The sequence below is a fragment of the Triticum urartu genome, chromosome 1A (assembly GCF_056163025.1).
Source record: "Triticum urartu cultivar PI428250 chromosome 1A, HENAU_Tu73, whole genome shotgun sequence".
In the NCBI taxonomy this organism is placed as follows: domain Eukaryota; kingdom Viridiplantae; phylum Streptophyta; class Magnoliopsida; order Poales; family Poaceae; genus Triticum; species Triticum urartu.
The window spans coordinates 455679489-455704269 of NC_141873.1; the positions used below are offsets into that span (position 1 = coordinate 455679489).

At 48.8% G+C, this 24781-nt stretch overlaps 1 protein-coding gene across 1 annotated transcript; it reads left to right on the forward strand.

Moving 5' to 3' along the window:
* Positions 1–2321: 2321 nt before the first annotated feature.
* On the forward strand, positions 2322–6575 carry LOC125518423 (isopentenyl-diphosphate Delta-isomerase I). Its single transcript, XM_048683268.2, has 6 exons — positions 2322–2697; positions 3059–3114; positions 4295–4386; positions 5623–5725; positions 5839–5976; positions 6112–6575. Exons 1-6 carry the CDS (start codon positions 2444–2446, stop codon positions 6360–6362), a joined length of 894 nt encoding a protein of 297 aa, XP_048539225.1. The 5' UTR covers positions 2322–2443; the 3' UTR covers positions 6363–6575.
* The last annotated feature ends 18206 nt before the right edge of the window (positions 6576–24781 follow it).

Consider the following 24781-nt stretch of genomic DNA (forward strand, 5'->3'; position numbering starts at 1 on the left):
GGGGTTTACAAGCAAGCAAACATGGTGCATAACATGACCCAAAGCCCGCATTACCTCAAACAAGCTACACTGGGCCAAGCTCTGGGGAAACGTAAAAAGGGTGCAGGGAACCAAACATGCCTTGATTACTTCTAGACTGCTGATACAACACGCCTGAGTGTAAGGAATGGGATGCCAGGGTAATCATTCACACTGCTTAGATTAAGTACTTTTCTTATACTACTAATGGACCGGACTAATCACACTAATGGGTATTACTTGGCCATGCATGCCTTTTTTATCTTCCAGAACAAAACAAAACAACTATGCAGATTCCAGAGATAGCATGCAATGTGGTGGGCACCAACTAAACGCACTCTGTTGGAAAAGATGTGATCCGAGGTATTGTACTTTTGTCCCGGGGAGACTCATAAGTGACAATACTATGACATACAAGTACATTCATTACTTAAAGAAAAAGAAGTGTAAAATCCGGTTAATGGCACTCAAATTGGACATGGCCAAGGCATATGATCGGGTAAGAGTGGGAATACCTTCGGACCATCATGTCAAAGCTTGGTTTTGTGGCGGCTTGGATTGATAGAGTGATGAAGTGTGTTGAAACAACCACTTTCTCTGTCAAGTGAATCGAAAATTCTTCAAAAATTTCACACCATCTAAGGATATCAGCCCGGGGGGGGGGGTCCGATATCTCCGCATCATCTTTTTCGCGTTGACGATCTAAGCTGCATGTTGGAATTCAGTGGACACGCACATCTGTCTTGAGGTGTCTGGGTTGTATCCATGCACCTTGGACACCACATCTTCTATTTGCCGATAATTGTATTGTGTTTTCCCAAGCTTCGATAGACGGTGCCCAAAGACTCCAATCAATTCTGTAAACATATCATATTGGCTCAGGTCAGTTGCTTAACAAAACCAAGTGTGCTATATATTTTAGTGCTAATTGCATAGAAGACATGAAGGTTGCGGTGCATGCGAGTACAAAAATTATGTCAGAATCCTTAATGGAAAAAATAACTAGGCTTGCCCACAGCCTTAGAAGATCAACTGAAAAACAGTTTGAGCATATCTACCCCATGATCAAAAAGCTGGTTAATGGATGGTCGCCAAGGTTGCTTACCAAAGCGAGGTGTGAAGTATTGGTTAAATCTGTGTGTCAAGCCATTCCAACGTATTCAATGAAGTATTTTAAGTTGTCGAAGAATACATGCAGGAAAATTATTGACATTACTGCAAGGTTTTTAGGAGGAAGAAGATATGATCACGACGCGCCACCGATAAATGCAGGGGGAAGAAGACTTTGACACCCCTAAAGATTTTTCTGTATGAGTGTGCTTGTAAGGACATGTGATGCTTAATATATGGCATTAGATCATCTCCAACACAAACCCTCAAAAAGCCCGCAAACATTGAGGTTGTGCTGCCCGGACGCATTTTGCCATCCAATGCCGGCCCGTATTTGTCTGCGCACACGTCCGCTTATCCGGTTTCCCGCAAACCAGAAGGAAAACTATCGGAGCTTTACAGGAGTTCGGACATTGACATGACGACTCAAAAGCCACCACGTATCCTCTCTTCGTCTGGATTGGCAGAAGGCTGCTAGGGTGGAAGCACTAAGTTGTTTCACTTTTTTTTCTTCAGGTGCTCATTTGGTGTTGGCGGAAGGCTATTCAGTGTACTAAGTTTTTTTTCTTGAAGTGCTCATTGGTGTTGGTGGAAGGCTATTTGCTGTAGTAATAAGTTGTTTTCACTTTTGGTGCTCATTTGGTGTTTTTCGAAAAGGGGACTAACCCGCGGTGATCATTTGGAGTTGGCGAAAGACTTTTTTCTTTTCTTCAAGTGCTCATTTGGTGTTTGGCAGAAGGTTAGAAAAAGAACACCACTGCTCATTTCTATCTCCGGTTTTTAGTACAGGCATGTCTGGCGGAAAGCTCTAATTAGAATGGGAAATGCTATTAGTATATTGGAAGACACTAATGGCCGTGCTAGCTATTTGGCGTATGGCGGTTATTGTTTGGCGCGGACAATGTAGGTATAGGATTGGATGGCTGGCTCGTATAGTATCGTGTCCTTGAACGCTTCTATTGTCCATTTTAGAGGATATCATTGAAGATGCCCGTAGATCCTTTCATCAAAGAAAAAAGTCGCCATCCAAGAACAATCACCATGTCACACACGTGGTTATGCTTCTTCAACGCCCACTAAACATGTGTTCCGGCACTGTAAAAAGGTTTGAAAACGCAGGGCATCGTACTTCTCTTGGACCTGTTTTTCCTAGCGATACTTCTGTTGGACTCACTCGAGACATCAAACAGAGTACTAGTAGCAGAGCTCTTCTCTTCTGTTCCTGCGACCAAAGCGACCCAACCGCACCCGCCACCCCGCTAACAGTTAACCCCCAAATCCAGCCGTCGCGGGCATCTCCCTCCACCTTTCCGCCATGGCGGCCTCGGCGGCGCGCTCCCTCGCGCTCTTCTCCTCCGCCGCCTCGCTCGGCCTCGGCCGCGCCTCGTCCCGCCTCGCGCTCTCCTCCCCCTCCTCCCACTCGGGGCTTCTCCCCCGGCCGGCGCTCGCCTTCCGCGGACGCGCCTCCTTCGCCGCCACGGCCGTCGTGATGGGGAAGGCCGGCGCCGTCGACGCCGAGGCCGACGCAGGGATGGACGCCGTCCAGCGCAGGCTCATGTTCGACGACGAGTGAGTGTCCCGGGCCCCCAATCTCGCCTCGTCAACTTGTCCTGGCTCTGCTGTGAATTGCGCCCGTCTCCTCGTGGAATTTGTCGTTAACTTTGAGGTGTCCGTCTGGCGCTTTGCTGTGAAGAATATTGTTAATTTTGTAGGTTTCGATGAATTTTCCAACCGGGCCATTCCCCTTTCTGTCACCAGGTTCAGGGGATTAGCATAAGCATCCTTTTCTTTTCTTTGGCTGTCTACTTTGGTGCCGTTAGCGTATTGACATATTATTAGGTTGCGCAGCTATAAAACTTAAACTGAGATAGATTGCCGCGTCCTTTTTATCTTCTGTCAGTATAACTGAAGTGTTGAATTTCCGATGCAGGTGCATATTAGTCGATGAACAGGACAATGTCATCGGCCACGAGTCAAAGTACAACTGTACGTGTTAATCATTTCCTTCATTTCTTTGTGATTGTGTTCCGTAATACCTCATTTTATCATCCATGCTGTCTGCAATATTATCTTCATATTTGGTTAGATAGCCATTGTGTGTTTGACAACATCCATTGAGCTGCTAGAAATTTCTTGGTATTACCATCGACAATGAATCTTTGGTTAGTTGGATGGGTACTCAAGTTTGGCTTAATTTTTTCTATGACCTATGGCCCATGGAAGGGGTTTGTGCCAAGGTACTAGGGAATTGCATTGGATCATACTATTCCAATTTCCAAGCAGTCCCGAACATTTTTTTTTAATCCTGACCAATAGGGTAATGATGATCGCTTCAAGTACTATTTTTACTAGTAGGTTGTATGTGCTTTGCACGTGAATTATGTGAGGGAGAAATTCTCTGCAATATATATATAGACTTTAAAAATAGTTGGTCATAAGTAAATGACAACTTTTTTGTTCAAGAGAGATAAAAATTGGAGCAAGAAAATGGATGGAAGAGTCTAAAATAGAATAGAAGATTGTGGAGAGAGTACATGTGATAAATACATTTTCCATTAGAACTTAGAAGGGGTGTACTAAGTATAATCATGGAAAAATTCGGATTCAAGGAGGCATCGTACGGCCAACAACACTTGGATTTGCCACCTCTCGGCCATCGGATCGAGTTCATCCAACAGTCTGTATTCAAAGTTACTCCCTTCGTTCTGTCGTTCACAAATATAAGATGTTCTGACTTTTTTTATGAATCGGATGTATATAGACACGTCTTAGTGTGTCTGTTCACTCATTTCAGTCCGTATGTAATCCATATTGAAATATCCAAAACATCTTATATTTGTAAACGGAGGGAGCATTTGTATACTGTATGGTGGTATAGATAAAAAACATGCATAAAGTTTTTTTTTTTCATTAAGAAGAGAAGCAAACAACTTTTCCAGCCAATACAAACTTCAGGTGGAATTTTGAGGCAGACTGACAGCAAAATGAGATGAGCAGGAGCTAATTAAATGAATAATTACAATTTTTTCTATCATCAGTTCATCACATAGAATTTGCATGCTTTGCTGTTTGGTAGCTTGTTGCATTTCAACTGAAGAACTAGGATTGAAGTATCTATTTTAGCAGCAATCAGTTTTGTTTATTAATTGCGGTCTTGTAATTTTAGGCCATCTCATGGAAAAGATAGAATCAGGGCATGCCCTTCACAGAGCGTTCAGTGTTTTTCTTTTCAACTCCAAATATGAGTTGTTACTTCAGGTATATACAACTTCCATTTTACCATGTATCTTGACTATGATTCACTTCTGTTATAGTTTCCAATCAATTAGGTGATATGATTATTTTGTTATGAAGCTTAAGAATGAAAAGTCGCGTTTTGTTTTCAAGATTAGTTCGGGTGATTAAGTCTAGTGTATGTAAGGATGTGTGCATAGCACAGTCAAGTTAAAAAAAGATCAATTTCAGAGGTATCTAAGAGCTTTGGCATAGATTAGCTTGTGGTGAAGCTAAGAGGAGTTGGGTTAGCTGGGCTAGTAATCATGCAAACAGTTATATGCCCATGTATGAAAGTGTGATCTATAGCTTGGTCCATCTACAGTTCAACTTGAAACTAGAATCGAACTTAGTCTGGTTTCACATCTTCTCTGTTAGGCCTATTTTTTTTATGAGATGTCTTGGCCTAGTTGCTGCCCCAAGGTTCAAAAATGTCGGATATTGGTTTCACATCTGTGACTTCAGCATATATGATGTCAGATATCGGATGGTGTATCAGATGATATATAGTTATATCACTGGAAAATATCTCTATTTGTTTGCTATTCTTGTTCATATCATGCCTTTTTTGTGAAATTAGATGTAGAATAACAATGCTTGAGCATAATGAGTATGTGAATGATTGATTTTTGACTAATTGATTATGAAATACGTAGTAATAAATATAGACTCGTGGGATATTATGTAACGTAAGAAAGTACATCGTAGATGCTATATCCCAAATTTAAGCATATTCTTTCAATCTTCAATAATTTGATGAATTTGTAAATGCATCATATTATTCCTAACACTTTTTTAATAGAGAATCATCATATACAGATACGTCCATATCAGTGGAAACGTTAGGTGAAATGTCTGCCATTTTGGTTGATATATAGGCTGATATGTGTGAAAAATGATATTTTCATAAACGGCTGCATCGGTTTTGCTAGGCTGCGAACACCGATATATCTTGTTCTAAGTAAGATTATTTCAGAGGTTGGTAAGGCCCCTCTTTGGAGGGTGCAATCTCCAGTTCTCCTTCACTCCTTCTGTTAAAACGAACTGTTGAACTCACTACATAGAAATAGGGCAGGACACTTGACCTGGATCATATGTTAGCATATATTTTTACTACCTTAACCTGCAACTTTGTTTCTGGTTTTCTACACTATGTTATCATATAAATATCTCTTACGTTTTTCCATTACAGACATTTTTTTAATATTGTACTCTTTACAGCAACGGTCTACGACAAAAGTGACATTTCCACTTGTCTGGACAAACACTTGCTGTAGCCACCCTTTACACCGTGAATCTGAGCTCATTGAGGAGAACTGCCAAGGTACATCAATCTGCCCTGAGGCGTGAAGACTGGTTTCATAGCATTAGTTGCACAATCCACATTGTTGCTTCCACCTTACTGAACACCAGTCACAATCTTTTATTCTGGTTCAGGTGTCAGAAATGCAGCACAGAGGAAACTATTTGATGAACTGGGAATACAGGCTGAAGATTTACCAGTTGACAAATTCATCCCACTCGGGAAGATTCTTTACAAGGCTCCATCTGATGGAAAATGGGGCGAACATGAGCGTAAGTGCCTGCCCTTTGTCATAACCGATGGATTTCCAGTTTTCAGGAAATTTTGGTTTTCTGGCATGCTGTCCTATCCGTATTTTGAAGCGCCAACTTATAGATCTTGTGTTTGTTGATTTGTGACCATTGTAGTGGACTACCTCCTGTTCATGGTTCGCGACGTGAAGCTCAACCCAAACCCAGAAGAAGTGTCCGACGTCAAGTACGTGAACCGCGATGAGCTGAAGCAGCTGATTAAGAAAGCAGATGATGGGGAAGGTGGCATCAAGCTGTCCCCTTGGTTCAGGCTGGTGGTGGACAACTTCCTGATGGGCTGGTGGGATCATGTTGAGCAAGGGACTCTGAAGGAGGCTGCCGACATGAAAACCATTCATAAGTTGTAGAATGTGTAGAGCGTCAAGTAACGCTGTTGTCATTCGATAGAGAAATGAGCACAGCTGCTGCTGCTGCTGTAAGTGCGCGTCTTTCATTTCATTTCTTCTTTCCTTTTTGTTCATGGATGTTGCTTCTTATTGTTGTTGAGAAATTCGGGTGCACATTTTGTAAAAAAAGGAAAAACTTTCAATAAAGAGTCTCTGCTCACAATCCTACAAGAACTCTGCTGCTTTTCCGCAAAAAAAGAAGAAAAGAACTCTGTTGCTTTGTTATAGAGTGATCTATCCATTCGGTGAGGGCACTTTTTCTTACCGAAACTTGAAAATTCGATGGGCCGTGCGTGTGATAATGGACCGGGCTGCCAATCTAAACGGTGGGCCTGTCGGCCAGTATTGCCATTTTCAGTCATGGGCTTTCGAAACAAGTTTTCGGTCATGGCTTGAGTATATATACTCCTGCTTCTTATAAATTTACTTTAGGGTTGAAGAACACCACACAATTGGAGATCTACTCCCTCCGTTCTAAATTATTCGTCGCAGAAATGGATGTATCTAGAACTAAAATACATCTAGATACATTCATACCCGGAACAAGTAATTCGAAACAAAGGGAGTATACACGTTTTTTTTGGGTTTGCAATAACAGCTACTCCCTACGGTTCAAATGCCCCCCCATATCCCACCCGAAGAGTGTGTATGTTGTGGTAGCTTCACTTGTGGCGGGAGGCATTCGATCACCTCAACGATGCACGTACCACGTTTTGTATATTACTGTATACTAAATAAACGAGAAGTAGCTTTATGCCGTGTCCATGCACGAAGCGAGCAGTACAATTAGGAACATGATATGGCCGCGTGTAATTTAAGTGCGATGATCACTGTTGATACAACAACGTATTCATCTAGTACTGAATATGCTATAGATGTTTTTCAAGATGAAGATGGATTTGTAGGCATCACATCTAAGCGTGACACAGTTGTACAAATAATGAGCAAGTATGGAGTTATGTTTCTATATTCCCCTAAATCGGGACGTGAAGGAGCACACATGCATGGGTGTGGGTCCAGCCAAAAGTCAATTAGAAGCCATCAAGTTGTGTACTACGTGGATGTGCAAGAGTTTAATTCCTTATCAAAGGGAATAAATCACGTTAGTTATTTCTTTGGACGGTTACAGCCACCTGAACGACCAAAAGTTACACGCAGATGGAAGTTTATCACGTGGAAGATCATGAGTTTAAATGAGTCTGGGTGGGGGCCGCCATGTTGGAAAAAATAGATCAAGGAGCAATCAAATAAAATAGTCAAACTTTATTTTAGTAGGTCTTTGCATGCTTGCCGAGATGTAAAAGGCAAGTTAGTTTAAATCTAGAAAGAGTCCAGCCTTTAGGAGGTACATGTGCGTGCCTCTTCCAAGTTATTTTTATAAATAGCTAGGTCCGGTCTATGTAAAAGCAGGTTATTTTTATATGAAATAGACACGATGTGTTTTTCAGGGTAGATACCCGTATCAAATTTTGGAGGGATCTTTAGAAAACCTCTGTGTTGCGATTTCTCTTCGTGGAAATTGTTTTGCGCGTGAGTACCTTCGTCGAGATTGGTTTTCTCGTGCTGGGCCGCAAGGTTCAAACCCTCTACTTTGTGTACATCGCGTGCGCGGGCGAGAGGTTGCTACTGCTGGTGGTGGAGTGTCGTGAAAGATCAGGCCGCAACAACGGATCGGATCTCACCACGAGGTTCGGTCTACATCAGAACATGGCTGCATCCGTGGAAGCTACAGTACGAGAGCAACCGGCCAGCACGGCATGTCATACTTGGCATATAATAGTGAGAGAATTCCTTATTTAACACTAGCTTAAACTTTTATTCCCTATTTAATACTGGAAAAATATTTCTTCCCTATCTAACACAGCCTTTAAATTTTGTTCCCAATATAACACTTTCATCTCTTTTTTATGCAAACAATGTTAAATGACGCGTGAAATGACAATTCTACCCTCATACATCTATTCAGTTCTTTTATTTATTCTGCTGTCCTATTTAAGGGTGGAATCCATGGTTAGTGTAACAGGATGGTGTCATATTCCTGGAGATCACACATACGCTAACTCCCTACTGGATGGATTTCTTAAGCTAGCATGCACAAAGCACACGCATGTATAAAACAACATGGCCGCCGACTTGCTTGATTGACGGCTCGACTAGACGAAACATGCACACGACACACGCGAACAATACGAGGACACGCCGAGTTGATTACAACAGGACTGTGTCGTGCCTTTGGATTTATTTTTATTTTTTTGGACCATGTCGTGCCTTGGGATTTTTAATTGCTAGTATTTCTGATTGGGGTCACGGTTCAGTGTACCTATATATCAGCTGCCAACACAAGCTAGCCTTTTCAGAGTATCAAACTCTATTGTATACGAAATCAATGCATACACATGTATGCGTACAAGACACGGACACAGACGAGTTGGATTTAATTCCAACATCGGTGTTCTTGTGCAAGCGGATTGTGGGCCGGGTGAAGCCAATGAGAATGACTTTGACCTGACTTAGGTTCTTCTAGTGCCAGGGGTAAACTCGTCATTTCACATGTCATTTAACATCATTAGGTCAAAAAATGTACGAAAGTGTTATGTTGGGAACAAAATTTAAAATTAATGTTATATAGGGAAGAAATATTTCTTCGATGTTAAATAGGGAAACAAAATTTAAAACAGTGTCAAATAAGGAATTCTTTCTATAATAGTACTCCCTCTGTAAACTTTTAGGCCTCTTTTAGTTCATAGGATAAGATTATTATAGGAATAGGAATTTTGTAGAAAATGAGATGGCATATATCTCAAATCCTATGAGTAGGAATAGAAAATAAGACGTCCTTTGGTTGACACCAAAGGAATTTTCCCATTGAATCTAGGCTCATTCTTATTTTCCTATGAAATGTGGAGGATAGGATCCAATCCTATGTAGGAATAGGAATCTATTCCTAGGAACCAAAGGGCTCTAAAAGAAAAAATTCTATCCTCTAAAATTCCTATGAAATTCCTCCGAACCAAAGGAGGCCTATATAGGACGTTTTAGGGCATCTCCAGCCGTGCCTCCAAGAAGGCCCCCCAAGCGTTTTTTCGTCCGCCGGCGCCAAAAAATCGACCCAGTCGCGCCCCCAAGAGCCCAGTTTTCGTCGGCTCGGGCCGAAATTGGCACCGACGGACCCAACCCGAACCCGGCGCGCTGGGGGTCGCTCGGGGGCGCCGGGCGAATCGTTTTTGGCGCGAAGAGCCGCGGGCCCGCCGCGTCAGCGACTCTACTCTCTTCTCGCCCCTTCGTCGTCCTCATTGTCTCGTTTCCCGCGGCGAATCAATGCCAAAGCTACCGCGCGCTGCCGCGCCGGTCAGCCTCCATTGATGCCTCACGGGCGGCGTAGTGAAGGCTGGGCGACGCGTCCCTCGGCCGCCACGCAATCACGCCACACGTAACGCGTGGGCCAAGCCTACCACGCGGCGTCTCCGCCTATAAAAGCCGACTGCAAGCGCGCCGGAGAGACTCACCCCGATCATCCACCAACGATGCGCTCATTTCTCCCCCTTTCCTCCTCTCGCCGTCACCAATTGAGAAAGCATGGCCGAGCGTTTCCCAGGCGACGGCGCGGCGGGGAACGGATTCAGGCGCCGTCATCTGCACGAGGACGAGGCTCGCCTCCTTTTCGAGGCCGAGTACCCGGTCCGCCGGACATGCGGGTGCCTGGGGCGTGGAGGATCAGCGCCGGCGGCGTGCCGGTGCCCCCGGTACCCACCGGCGCGGCGCGGCGTGCGGAGATCGCACGCATCCGCTCGTCCCTGCTGCGTGCGGCGAGGGAGGGGCCCCGATACGTCCCCGACAGCCCAATCTGGGAGCCGTACTTCCGCCGCCGGCACGACGAGCAGCTCGAGGCCACCAACGGCGTCGTGCCCTCCGGCAGGTTCAACGCCGCTGGCTGACGTCGGTGGTGGGGCGTGCCCGGGCGCACGTTGGAGTCCGTCCTCGAGTACATCGAGGGCGGCAACACGCCGCGCCTCGAGTGCCCCGCTCCCCCGTCCTTCTCACGCCGCCGGGGCCGCCGGGGAAGCTCCTGGACGCCGAGGCGCATGGAGACCGGGGTGTCCCTCCTCGTCCGGCGGCTCTCCCTGCCTTCACCTCCGCCCCGTCAAGCCGGAGCCCCAGGACACGCCTGTCAGCGCGCGTACCCGCAGCTCCAGCGCCCTCGTCGAGCCCAAGGTGGAGTCCAGCCTTCCCCCGGAGTACGAGGAGATAGCCCGGCGCGGCTTCTCCGACGAGGACGCCATGCGGTGGTCGCGTGACGACTACCTGCGCGAGGAGATGATCCGGCAGCGTCGGGCCCTGGAGGAGATCGCCGCCCGCAAACATGGGCGCGAGGACGAGACGGCGTCGTCGTCCTCGATAGCGACGACGACGCCCCCAGACCGTCCAACCCGCCGCGCCAACCGGGGAAGGGATGCAGCAGGGACGCCGGAGGCGTAGGCGGGGGCGACGACGACGACGACGACGACGATGGCGGTGACTACACGCGGTTCTACAGCCTCCTCGGCATGTAAAACCGCGTGGGCGGGCGGCGAGGGAGACGGCGGGTAGCCCGCGGTAGTTTTTTTTTTCTTTTTTTATAAAATATGTTTAAATTTGAACGAACTCACCTGTGTTTGCGTTGTGTTTACGCCGAATTTCAACATTTTAAAAATCCGCGGGGGCCGCGACTGGGGGACATCACGCCCCCAGTGCGCGGTTTAGCGTCGGTGCGTTTCCAGGGGACGATTTTTTACCCCTTCTGGAAAGCCAACGGCTGAAGATGCCCTTACATCACTTGTCAGTCACTGCTTGCTGCGTAGCAGCAGTAGTACTGGTAGCTGAATGATTCCCGACAGAAGCGGCCTCGTGATTAACGACGGCGAGGATATAAATAAATAAAACCGAATGCGACCGCGGAAATAGCAGCCGGCGGCCAATCGGTCTGAAGCGCGCGCGAGCGAGCGAGCGAGCCCACGACGCTGACGGGCACGGACCAAGGCCGTCGCCTTCCGCCGTACGCACCGACCGCCGTGGCACAGCGAATGCGACGGTGCAGGACGACGCAAGAAACTCGCCGCTCGCTCGATCCCGCGCCAACGACGAGAAAAGAAGCCCAGAAAATGCTCCGACGGATAAGAACTACTCGTCAGTCACACCATTTTTTCTAATAATAAACTAAAATGAGAGCATGTTTGGAACGCACGGATTTTATATAAGGATCTGTTTGATGGTCGTTTCCAGCAGGAACCGAAGAATGTTATTTATTCCCGCGTTCCAAGCGAGATCTGACGAACTACTACTACTCTTTGGCACAAGAAGCGTGCATTGCCCCCGCAAAAAAGAGAGAAAAGAAGCGTGCATTGCCCCCTTGCCGACAGGTGCAGCTGCATGTCTACTTAAAACGCAGGAGCATTGCACGTTTATGCAGCCGAGAGCATGAGATGATGACACGGCGACGCGCAGGATACCACCACCCTGACCACCACCACCACGCCACGTACGTCCTTTTCTCCCTGAGAACATGCACGGCACAACCACATCTCTTCTCAAGTGAAAGTTGCATGGTGGATCGAGTGGTTGAGTTAATCTGGCCGGCATGGGGAGTGAAAGAGAGAGGACATGAGATGAGGATCGACCGAGATCACAGGCGGGCGATGTCGTGGTCCAGCACCCAACAACACCTGCCACCAACCACGATCAAAATCACTAGTCGATTACATTACATTACTCCAGCGAGCAGAACGGGTGAAAGAACCAACGGAGGGAGGGAGGAGGGAGGAGGGAGGCGTCGCCCAACAACCTCCTCCCCGACGAGCGACGATCATCGCCGCTGGCTGGGGGCCCATGAGCCTGAAAAATCGCAATTAGCTAGCTTTTGTGATTGGCTTAGTCGACCACAAACCTACACCTACTGCAGCACTGCTCGTCCGAAGCAAAAAGGGTCACTGTCGGGGCGAAAGCTAATTGCGAGTTGTGAAGTGCGATTTGGACAATGGCGGTCACGTGGGAAAAGCTTGCTTTCACAGGTCAGTGCTCTGGCCACTCGTGCCACTCATCACCCTTGTACGCAAATCTCGGTGTCACTGGATGGAAAGGCAGGGCAGGGCCGGGCCGTCCATGCCATCTTCTACCATGGTCTTCCCTTTGGTTCAGACTTCTGAATCAGAGGCACCAGATATTCAGAATTTCAGATACCATGGTGCCATTCTTACATCAACCTGAATCTGGACGTAACTAGACTCGGACGATTCTGTCTGGCCACAGGCCGCAGATATCCAGAATCAGAGGCTCGGTGCAGCCGTCACCTACTTCATAGGTATACCTACAAATGCTAAGCTATGCATTAGGTGTCCCGTCGTAGCAAACAAGCTCGCTCGCATGGCGTGTCACCTCACCTACCAGGAGAGTGGAGAGCGACGCGAAGACTATACAGAGAAGGATGATGGATAGGGGAGATGCAGAGGGATGACAAGTCGTAGAGGCAACCAAGCCAACCAGGTGGCAGACGTGGGCGGTGGCACGGCGCGGGTAGACCACCGGCAGCGCACCCAAAAAACATGGACCCCAGACCGAGCCGCGAGTCGGCTTGCCGCGTTCACATTGCGATTTCGATTTGGATTTGGATTTGGGCGCGTTAGCTGACCGGGTCCCTCATTCACCAGAACCGGCGCCACCTCCCGTCACATCTCTCCTCGCCGCCGCCATGGCGCGCCGCCGGCCACCTCCCGTCACATCTCTCCTCATCGCCGCCACGGCGCGCCGCCGGCAAAGCCGCACGGCGCTGCGGCGGCGGGGCGGTGCTACAGCCCAGCGTGGTGTTTTTCTTGATCTGAAGCGACGGCAATACATGCAGGCAGGCAGAAGAGCGGGTTGGCCTTGGGTGTAGTAGATGCTGTGCTCGTCATGGATGGCTTTGTGCTACCTGCCGGCTCAGTATTCATCCATCTTGGATGTGGTAGCCAGATCTGACGCGTGGTGACGGTGGACTTGTTCGCCGCGGTGGTCTGCTCCGGCCCAGTTCCGACATTGTGACGGCGGCTTTGGAGGTGGATCTGCTCCATCCAGGCTAAGTCTGACGGCGACCGTGCGCTTCTGATCTACTGGCCGTGCTCCAGCTCCGGCACTGTCAGCACTGGACAAAACTCTCTCTAGCGAGGTGGTGTTTTCCGCCAGCGGTGTTTGGTCCTTACACTACAACACGGCAGACATTATGAGGCATTCTAAAATGCCTAATGCCTCTAGATGACACAGAAATGCCTTTACATGTTTTTGGAGGCGTTCCTCGAAAATATTTAGCATTAAGCTTGGGGCCCGGCCCACCAAGTGAAAGCGAATTCTAAATCAACCAACCTGCATGAAAGGCCACCTGCAGCTGTCATCCTTGAAACTGTTAACCTTGTCCTCTTTCTTAAGTAGGTCTGACTCTTATTCCGTAAGCGGTATGGGACTAACTTTGTAGCGTCAGCTCACGCACAAGAAAAATAAACAAGTCAAGAGTTTTTTTTTTGAAAATGTCCTGCAATTGCTGGCTATTTCATTGATTCATAGCAGGGAGAGCATGGTGATAACAAAAGGTGCTTGACGGTCAAGGACCAAAGAAAAAATGAAGAGAAAAATAAAAAATGAGGCCTCTGAAAAACCTACAATCTCACGGTGGTTCCTCGAAGGGGCTCTCAATACATCTCGCTCCCGCGAGTCTCCATAGCTCCAGCGAATTTCTCAATTCTCTCACAATGTCAGAGGTGGAGGCTATCTTGTTTTGAAAAGTGCTTCTATTCCTCTCTTGCCAGATTTCCCAGCATGTTGCAAGGAGCATGATTATTGCTCCTTTTCGCTCCTTTGGCGCTGCCCTGTTGATGATTTCTCTGACAATCGTCAATGGTTTCTTATAGCGCCACTCGTCCGTCGGCGTGAAGGTGGAGAAGCCGCGCCATGATGCCACCTGTTGCCACACTCTCCAAGCCTTGGGACATTCCCAGATAATGTGCTTGCTTGTTTCAAGGTTTCTGTGGCAGAGCTGGCAGAAATAGCCATTTGGCCAGCCCCGGCGCTGGAGTCTGTCGTTGGACCAGACTCGATTTTGCAGCAGCAGCCCGCAAAACATCTTGATCTTCCCTAGAGCCCAAGCTTTCCATATGATGCTTTCAAAATCTGAGGTATGCCGGCCCTGAAAATGCATATGGTAAGCAGAGCTTGCTGTGTATCCTCCTTTTGCCTCCATGTTCCACCGAATTTGGTCCCTTTCTTCTTCATTTAGCAGAATATTTGCCTCTCTAATTCTTCAGTGCAACCGTAGGAAGTCCGGTAGTATCTGATTGATATCGCCATGTTCAAGGTCACTGATCCAAGTTTGGTTTTGTAGTGCTTCGAAGACTGTCCTATTTTTCCACCGGGAGTGTTTGAACGAGGCTGGGTAGCTCTGAGCAAGGGTTCCTGGTCCCAGCCATGCTGATTGCCAGAAAAGCGTCGTTTTGCCATCTCCAACTGTCATCGTTGTTGCTGCAACAAACAATGCTCTGTCCACGTCGTCGCATGGCGGTGGTGTGCCAACCCATGGTCTGTCCGGGTCTTTCCAAGCAATCCATAGCCAGCGTAGCCGGAGTGCTCGGCTGAAACTTTGCAGGTCCAGGATTCCGAGCCCTCCCTTCTCTTTTGGAGCGCAGTCTGTTGGCCAGTTTACCTTGCAGCTGGCCCCAGTTATCGCCTCCTCCTGTTTCCAAAGGAAACGCCTCCTACACTTATCAATTTCTTTGAGCAACTTTGGTGGAAGCAATACTGAGAGGGCGAAAGTGGGCATGGCGCTGAGGACACTGCGGACCAGCACTCTTCTGCTGGCCAGAGGGAGAAGGCGACCTTTACAACCTGCTAACCGAGCTCTGATCCTATCAATGAGGAACTGTAGGTGCACTAATCTAAGCCGTGTCGTCATCACTAGGAGCCCTAGATATCTTATGGGGAAGTAGGTGATGGAACCGCCAAAACTACCAAGGATCTCAGAGAGATCAATGTGTTCACATCTAATAGGTGTCGCTGTTGATTTTGCCAGGTTGATATGCAGACCAGTGGCGTTTCCAAACTCATTTAAGATCTCCACAATGGTTTGCACTTCATGTTGGTCCGGGTTTGCGAAGATTACCGTATCGTCCGCATAAAGACTAACTCTGAGTTTGATCTCACGACCTGGCAGAGGGGCGATCAGGTCGTGCTCCACCGCCGCTTTGAGTACTCTATGTAGTGGATCAATGGCTAGGATGAAAGGAGCGGTGAGAGGGGTTCGCCCTGCCGCAGCCCCTTTCGGTGCGCTATCTTCGGCCCGGCGATGCCATTGAGCAGGAAGGTCGACGAGGAAGTGGAGAGAAGGAGGGCAATCCAGTCGCACCACCGTGCGCTAAAACCTAACTGTTGGAGAAGCTCAAGCAGATAATCCCAAGAGACATTATCAAAAGCCTTGGAGATGTCAAATTTGAGTAGCAGGGCCGGAGTCTTCTTAGCGTGGAGGGACTTGACACAATTTTGCACGTAGAGGTAGCTGTCATGTATGCATTTTGTTCGGAGGAACGCCGTTTGTGCCGGGGAAATCACACTCTGGATCACCGTTGCAAGGCGGAGCGAGAGCACTTTGGAGATCAACTTTGCAACAAAGTGTATTAAGCTAATAGGCCTATAGTCGGTGATTGCAGCGGCGCCATCTTTCTTAGGAAGAAGAACTACAACAGTTGTGTTGAGAATTTGGAAATTTCCCCCGGCGAGGTGGTAGAACTGATGAAAAGCCTCCATGATATCCCTTTTTATGGTTGGCCAGCAGCTTCTGAAGAAAACCCCGGAGAAACCATCCGGGCCAGGTGATTTCTCCGCCGGCGATTGCTTGATCGCCTACCACACCTCGTGCTCAGTGAACGGATTGTCTAGGCCGCCACCTTGCACCCTTGGCATGTCGATGTAGCTCCAGTCAATAGTGCTTGCTCGGCCCTGTCTAGTCCCTAATGATCGAGCGAAATGACTATGGACTATTTCCTCTTTCTCATCGTGAGTGGTGGCAACCCCAGCCAATCCGTGCAGCGAGTGGATGAAGTTTTCCTGCGCCTGGCATTGATCTTGGCCTGGAAAAAGGCTGTTTGGGCGTCACCTTCCCGCAGCCATGTTATCCTAGATGCCTGGCGTTTCCGGGCCCTTTCCACCACTACCAGCCTAAGAATTCGCAACTTCAGAAGTTTTCGAAGGTGAAATTCACCATGTGTGAGCGGCCGACGTTCTTGCGCTATATCCAGTCGTAGCACCACCAGCGTGGCCAGCTGCAGCTGCGCTTTAGCATCGCTAAACAGCGATCTACTCCAAATTTTTAAGTCCCTAGCTACCCGGTGCATTTTGATGTTCAGGCGAGCGAACACGCAGGCCGCTGGGGCTGGCCGCTGCCATGCTTGATGTACCGTCTCGTGGAAGCGCGGGAACCTTGGCCAGAACGACTCAAAACAAAAATGGGGCGCCTGCCTAGGGGCTGCAACAGCAGCTATGAGCAGTGGTCAGTGATCCGAGCATGAGGTGGACGCCGTGTGCAACATGAAATCAGGGAACATGACCTCCCACTCAACTGTGCAGAAGAACTTGTCTATGCTCGCAAGAGTTGGATCTTGATGCTCGCTACTCCAAGTGAAACGCCTATCTTTGCATTTGACCTCTCGTAGGCCACCAGCGTCGATTGCCGCCCTAAACTTACCCATGATCCTCCTATTTATGTTGCTATTGTTTTTGTCGCGGGCCTCGTAGATAGTGTTAAAATCTCCATTTAGGAGCCAGGGCTCTCCTCGGGGAGGGGTGCTTCTCACTAGTTCAGCCAGGAAGATGTCCTTTCGCGCGCTCTCAGATGGGCCGTAAACCGGTGTCAGCCAAAAACTAGCTCCTGAGGAGAGGACAGTGACCTTGGCCGTGATGGAGAACTCGCCGATCGCATGGGATTGGATTCTGACCGAGGTCGAACCCCAGAAAATAGCAGCGCCTCCTCTTGTGCCATTAGCTGGCAGGACGATGCAGTCGTCGAGCCTTTGGCCTCCTACTTCCCTGGCGATCGTGGTCGTCCACTCCTCAAGCTTGGTCTCCTGGATGCAGAGAACGGCGAGGCGGTGCGTGTTTGCCATGTCTTACACTACAAACCTTCCCTAAGGATTGTTGCTATTTATGGTGCTCATATATGACCCAAGTTCTTCATCTACCCTCCCGGTGAAATAAGTTTCTGTCTCCTTGTTCATATCAATCCAATCTTGTTTCCATTTATGGCAGGTTTTCACCTCAAGTTCTTGAGATGTTTTTCCATAAGCCCACAACAAGCTTATCCATTCGTTGTTGGTGTTCCAACAACTCCGTTCGAATTTTCTCCTGAGGATGCCTTTTTAAGCTATGTTGTGACAGAAGTCGGCATTTTCTTCTCCATTCTTTTCTTTCAATTATCTATCTTCTATTTCTTTCTTCCGGAGGCCTTGTGATGCTGCTCCTTTCAATCATCATCTCGAATTGTGAAGATCATGTTCTTTTCGCGCTTATCCATTTAACCGGAGTGTGTGCCCGCTGCTCAAGTTTTTTTTTCATTTTATCAAGCCTTGCATATCTTTCCAACCGGAGTGCCTTCAACATCGCTCTTTCTCGTTGCATTCTTTCTTTCAATTTGTTCAACCTCTCAAGGCTCGTGGTTTCACTCGTTTTTCAAAGAAGCAACTTAGTTTTACCTCTTCTCTTTCTCCTCCGTTTTTCCTCCGGTGCCATTCTAGATCTCGGGACGAGATCCTCTCGTAGTGGTGGAGTGTTGTAGCGCCCCGAGACCGATGTGCCAGGTGTCCTCCAGTTTTTCGCTGTTGTTGCCTTGTCATTTCTTATGTGTCATGCATTGCATATCATGTCATCATGTGCATTTCATTTCCCTACATGTTCGTCTCATGCATCCGAGCATTTTCCCCGTTGTCCGTTTTGCAATCCGGCGGTCCTATGTCACCCGGTGTCCCTTTCTACCTCTTTTCATGTGCGGGTGTTAAACGTTCTCGGATTGGACCGAGACTTGTCATGCGGCCTTGCTTTACTGCCGGTAGACCGTCTGTCAAGTTTCGTATCATTTGGACTTCGTTTGATACTCCAACGGTTAACCAAGGGACCGAAAAGGCCTCGTGTGTGTTGCAGCCCAAACATCCCTTCAAAGTGGCCCAAAACCCACCAAAACCCCCTCCATCATCTCGGTCATTCAATCATGATCGCGTGGCCGAAAACCGTACCTCATTTGGACTCTCCTAGCTCCCTCTACCTATATATATGTGCTCTCCTCCAAAATCTCGCGCAGTCGAAACCCTAACTTCGTCCTCCTCGCGTCGCCGGACAATTCCTCCCGCGCTGGCCGGACATGTCCACCGCGCCCGCCACCTCGCTCCGACCAATCGGAGGCTGCCACGTCACCCTCTCCCGCCTCCGCAGCCAACCAAAACACGCCACGTCGCCTCCTGCCGGACCTCCTCTCTCCTCCGCCGCCGTGCGGGGCTCAAACCGCCGCCGCCCCACGCCTGGGCGTCCCCGCCGCCTCGGGCGCCCCGCGCCGCCGCACCCGCCAGGCTCCGCCGCCCACCTCTTTCGCCGCCTCGCCGCCTCATCGCAGGCGCCGCGCCGCCCATGCTCCGCCGCGCCTCGCCGCGCACCGCCGCCGAGCCCGCGCGCCAACGCTGCACCTTCCGGAGCCCGCCGCCTCGCCAACTCCGGCGCCGACTCCGGCCAACGCCCCCCCGCATCGGCCGCACCACCACCTCGCCATCTCCGGCCGCCGTCGTCTTCAACTCCGGTGAACAGGAGTTCCGCCGCCGCCTCAGGAAGCATGCACTGGATCTCAGATCTGGAATTCCCCTCCCGGTTGACTTTTCCCTCCGAACCCTAATCTTTTGGCATATTTCAGCGCATCATAACTCCATCACCGTGGCTCCGATTCGTGCGTGTAGCATATCAAAATGTTCGTCTCGTCGAGTACATCATTTCATCTCATTGCATCATTTTCATTTGAGCTTATCTTGATGCCTGAAATGCTGTTGGAAGAGGGCTATGTGATGATAGTTTCAGATCTGTTTCAGCAAATGCACTTTTGTCATTTTTGCCATGATTAATGTGTGCATGCTATGATCCTGAGCTCTACATGTGTTTTGATGTATGCCATGCCATCTTTACAGGGGTGTATGCCATGTATTTGTGTGATCTTTGTGGTGACTAGCACAAGCATGCAAAGTAGCTTACTCATTGATGCTGATTTCAGGGACTTACAATTTCACCAAGTCCTTGCCCTGTCATTATTTTTATGCCATATGTTCATGTTGTTTCCTAGTGATCCGTGCCTCTTTTGAGGATGATCAGTAAGGATGTTTTGTAGACATTGTGGTGCTCTATCCATCCATGTCTTTGTTTGCATTTATGGAGCACCCTAGCTTGAGTCAATCGAGCTCTACTTTTGCTATAAAATGTTCCTGGCAGATTGTTAACATGTTTAGCGATTGTGCCGAGCTTGTTATTGTTGATCCGTGCATACTATGTTGTTGTTCTTGCCATGTCTAGTTTTTATGCCATGTCTATTTGCTGAGTGTATGCTTATATTATCATGCCTTTCCTTTTGGTGAGTGCATCGAGCTCGTAAACATTCCTACTTGTTAACTGTTTTGCCATGCTCCAGTTTTTCACCAAGTGTGAATCTGTTTATGTTTTTGCTATGTTCACATGCTTGCAATTGTATTTTCTGTTCCCTTTTAGCTTATGGTCAGTAAGGGACTTTTGTTATATGCTTAGAGTAGCTTCATGCCATGCCTTGCTTTGCCATGATATGTTCCTGTAGCTTGTAGTTATCGTGCTCTAAACATTGCTTCCTGATGATAAATTCCTGACATGCTGTTAATTTCAGTAAGTCTGAAACCTGTTATCTTTTGCACTTTTGCCATGCTTGTTTGAACCTGCTATTGAGTGAATTAGCCAATGCTCACTGTTCATCTTTTGTCAAGCATCATGAGTGGATCCCTGCCATGTATTTTGTTGTCATGTTGGAGTGCTGTAGCATGTTGTACTTGAGGGGGGCGGTTCCCGCTTGTCAATTGATAAAGCGTTCGAGATGGCATGTTCGAGCGGCGGTTGCGACGACAACCACGACGTGAGATGGCGGGTCTCCTTCGCCGCCGATCTCGTTTTTCGCATGCTCTCATTTGTTGATGGTGCCCTCACGCTGCGACGCGACGCTCTCCGGCTGGCCTTACAGACTCGCGGGGTGTAACGGTGGATGCGCGGTTGTCAGGACCCCGATTCCAAGTCACATCGATCTAGCCAGTAACACCTCATATCACATTGCGGCCTCACGCACGGTATCCCACGGGTGTCGCCTTACCATGGCCCGTGACCGTTTGCGCCTTTTGGCTCACGTATATGATAGTGTCGCTAGCATCCATATGACAGAGAACCCGGGCTGACATGGCTAGTCGTGAATCCAAAGCGGCACAGACCTATGGAGACAAGCATACATGAATCACATCGAGCATGTCGGTCATCAGCGAGTGAATCCGGGCTGTAGCACTGGGCTAACAGGACTCCGGGGAACCCGGGCTGTAGCAGGCTAGGCATGACTCCGGATGTCACCGCGAGACATTTCCCCGAAGGGACAGACATAGGAACGAAGTGAAACACATGCCGGCCAGTTAAGTGTCCTGAGCAGTAGTGCTGGGCTAGCAGGACTCCGGTGAAGCGGGCTGTAGCGGACTACTATGGCTCAAGGAACACTAGACTACATTTCCCCATAAGAAAGGCTGCCAAGGATAAGCGGGCTTATACCAAGCATTTCAATCATACACACAATATGCCCGATATGAGTACATACAACATGGCATCACAACAAAACTCTACAACTCAAGTACTTTATTTAAAGGCTCCAGAGAGCCATACATAACAAGTTCATACAGGTAGGGGTCACATGACCCGACACTCAAGTCATACAAGCATACAAGCACAAGCGGAAGTATATAGTCTGAGTACAGACACTAGAAAGCAAGAAGGCTTTCGAAGCCTGTCTATCTACATAGGGCCCTCCATGGCCAGGATCACCACCTGGGTGGCTAGTCACTCGTCGACATCAAGGTCTACGTAGAACCCATCGGAGGGGGCGGTGTTGTCATCTGAAAACAGTAATTAAGCAAACATGAGTACAAAGGTACTCAACAAGTCTTACAACAGAACCTACTATACATGCTCATTCTCAAGAAGGTGGTGGAGTTATTGCAGCAAGCCAGCTTTGACTCTTGGCTAAGCTATCCTACGAGATTCCACTAGTAAAAATAGTTTTTGCACACGAGTCCACTACTCACCAACACAATACTCCACGGGGATCCTCCCTCGTCGTCCTACGAGGGGCCATCCTCGGTACTCACACTTATCTTGAGTCTTTTAGTAGTAACCATTAACTTGTCTATGAACTGTATAGGCAACCAAGTAGTCCTTTACCGCGGACGTGGCTATTCGAATAGATGATGTTAACCCTGCAGGGGTATACTTCTTCATACACGCTTTCACCACTTACCGCCGTTTACACGACATGTACTCGGCAATCTTCAAGCGGAAGCCCAACGAGGGTGTCGGCCATGGCCTACCTAAACACTTAAGTCCCTAGTCCAGGTTTATCGCCTATCCAGGTTCCATCCGCAGGGAGTCCGGACGAGGTTTCCACATACGGCCCCGAACAATGTGAACAGGGTCCCGAGACGCCAAACGGGCGCCCGACATACCCGGCCACGGTGTATCTACCGCAACATAGCCCACCCCTAGGGTCAGCGCTACACACGGCCGCCAACACATAACTTACAAACACCAGAAACTATTTGCAACTCCTGGACAGAGTACTAGGGTGATTAAGAAGCCGAGAGGGTCAATTAAGGATCCCAATGCATGGTAGTAGCTGATTCTTAAAATCACACATACAGATCTCAGTTCTTAGGGACGGCCTCAATGAAACAACCCATCATGTACTCCTACATGGCCTCTCATCGATACCTTTACCAATTCATGTTCAACACATCCCTCACATTACCGACATAAACATTTCACTCTAGCCCATCACCCAAATGAACCAGACCTGACACAACACTAAGCATAGCAGGCATAGCAAGGTAGGAAACACAAACATGGCTCAATCAACTCCTACACATTCTAGTGGGTTTCATCTAGTTACCGTGGCAATGACAGGTCATGCAGAGGATAAGGGTTCAACGGAGAAATAGAGTACGACCGGAGAAATAGCAGCCGGCGGCCAATCAGTCTGCAGCGCGGGCGAGCCCATGACGCTGATGGGCACGGACGAAGGCCGTCGCCTTCCGCCGTACGCACTGACCGCCGTGGCTCGTGGCACAGCGAATGCGACGGCGCAGGACGACGCAAGAAACTCGCCGCTCGCTCGATCGATCGATCCCGCGCCAACGACGAGAAAAGAAGTCCGAAAAATCATCCAACGGATAAGAACTCCTCGTCAGTCACAGCATTTTTCTAATAATAGAGCATATTCCCGTAAAAAAAAGCATGTTTGGAATGCACGGATTTTATATGAGGATCAGTTTGATGGTCGTTTCCTGCAGGAACCGAAGAATGTTATTTATTTCCGCGTTCTAAGCGGGATCTGACGAACTACTACTACTCTTTGGCACAAGAAGCGTGCACTGCCTCCTTGCCGACAGGTGCAGTTGCAAATGTAGGAAGAGGAGAATTCTAGTATACGTTTATTTATATATGCAGTCTAGAGCCGGAGAAGAGCACATGCGATCGACACGATGACACGACAATGCCGCCGCCACGTACTATGTCCTTTTCTCCCCGAGAACATGCACGGCACAACCACATCCCTGAAGTGAAAGCTCCATCCCCATGGTGATGGTGGATCGATCACTCGAGTAGTCGAGTTAATCAGGCCCGCATGGGGTGCCAAAGAGAGAACGTGAGATGAGGATCGACCGAGGTCACAAACGGGGCGGTGTCGTGGTCCAGCACCAACACCACCTGCCACCAACCACGATCAATATTACTAGTCGTAGTCCACATCTCGACGATCACTACACCACCAGCGAGCAGAAAGAGAAGGGTGAGAGAACCAACGGAGGGAGGAAAGAGGCGTCGCCCAACAACCTCCTCCCCGACGAGCGACGATCATCGCCGCTGGCTGGGGGCCCATGAGCCTGAAAAATCGCAATTAGCTAGCTTTTGTGATTGGCTTAGTCGACCACAAACCTACACCTACTGCAGCACTGCTCGTCCGAAGCAAAAAGGGTCACTGTCGGGGCGAAAGCTAATTGCGAGTTGTGAAGTGCGATTTGGACAATGGCGGTCACGTGGGAAAAGCTTGCTTTCACAGGTCAGTGCTCTGGCCACTCGTCGTGCTCATCACCCTTGTACGCAAATCTCGGTATCACTAGGTGGAAATGCAGGGCAGGGCCGGGCCGTCCATGCCATCTTCTACCATGGTCTTCCCTTTGGTTCAGACTTCAGAATCAGACGCAACAGATATTCAGAATTTCAGATACCATGGTGTCATTCTTACATCAACCTGAATCTGGAGTTCTGGACGTAACTAAACCCGGACGGTTCTGTCTGGCCACAGGCCGCAGATATCCAGAATCAGAGGCTCGGTGCAGCCGTCACCTACTTCATAGGTATACCTACAAATGCTAAGCTATGCATTAGGTGTCCCGTCGTAGCAAACAAGCTCGCTCGCATGGCGTGTCACCTCACCTACCAGGAGAGTGGAGAGCGACGCGAAGACTATACAGAGAAGGATGATGGATAGGGGAGATGCAGAGGGATGACAAGTCATAGAGGCAACCAAGCCAACCAGGTGGCGGACGTGGGCGGTGGCACGGCGCGGGTAGACCACCGGCAGCGCACCCGAAAAACATGGACCCCAGACCGAGCCGCGAGTCGGCTTGCCGCGTTCACATTGCGATTTCGATTCGGATTCGGCGCCCGACTAGCTAGCTAGCTAGCTGACCGGGTCCAGGAAGAGGCCACGCGGCAGCCTCCGCTGCGCCTGGCTACAGGCTACTACTAGTACGGTCCTGCTGCACGGCACGCACGCCTCAGCGCTTGCAAGGGATCTAAACTCGTCAATTAAAAAATAATAATTGCCCGGTTGATCGATGAATAACCGAACGAAACCACTGAAGCATGAACCCCGCACAACCATACAAACAAACATCCAGAAGCTTCTAATGGCATCTCTAGTGTTGACTCGCAAATTTGTTCCGGTATCCGTCTGCTAACAGAAGGATCAATCAACGGATACTATGCAGAAGCCGGCCATCAAATACCGCTCGTATATAGCCGACTTCAATTTTTTT

Excerpts from the sequence above, each read along its gene's own strand:
- LOC125518423 (XM_048683268.2), top strand. The coding sequence starts at position 2,444 with ATGGCGGCCTCGGCGGCGCGCTCCCTCGCGCTCTTCTCCTCCGCCGCC. Across the intron at positions 2,698-3,058 it reads AGGCTCATGTTCGACGACGA|GTGCATATTAGTCGATGAAC; the intron begins GTGAGTGTCCCG and ends TTTCCGATGCAG. Across the intron at positions 4,387-5,622 it reads AATATGAGTTGTTACTTCAG|CAACGGTCTACGACAAAAGT; the intron begins GTATATACAACT and ends TACTCTTTACAG.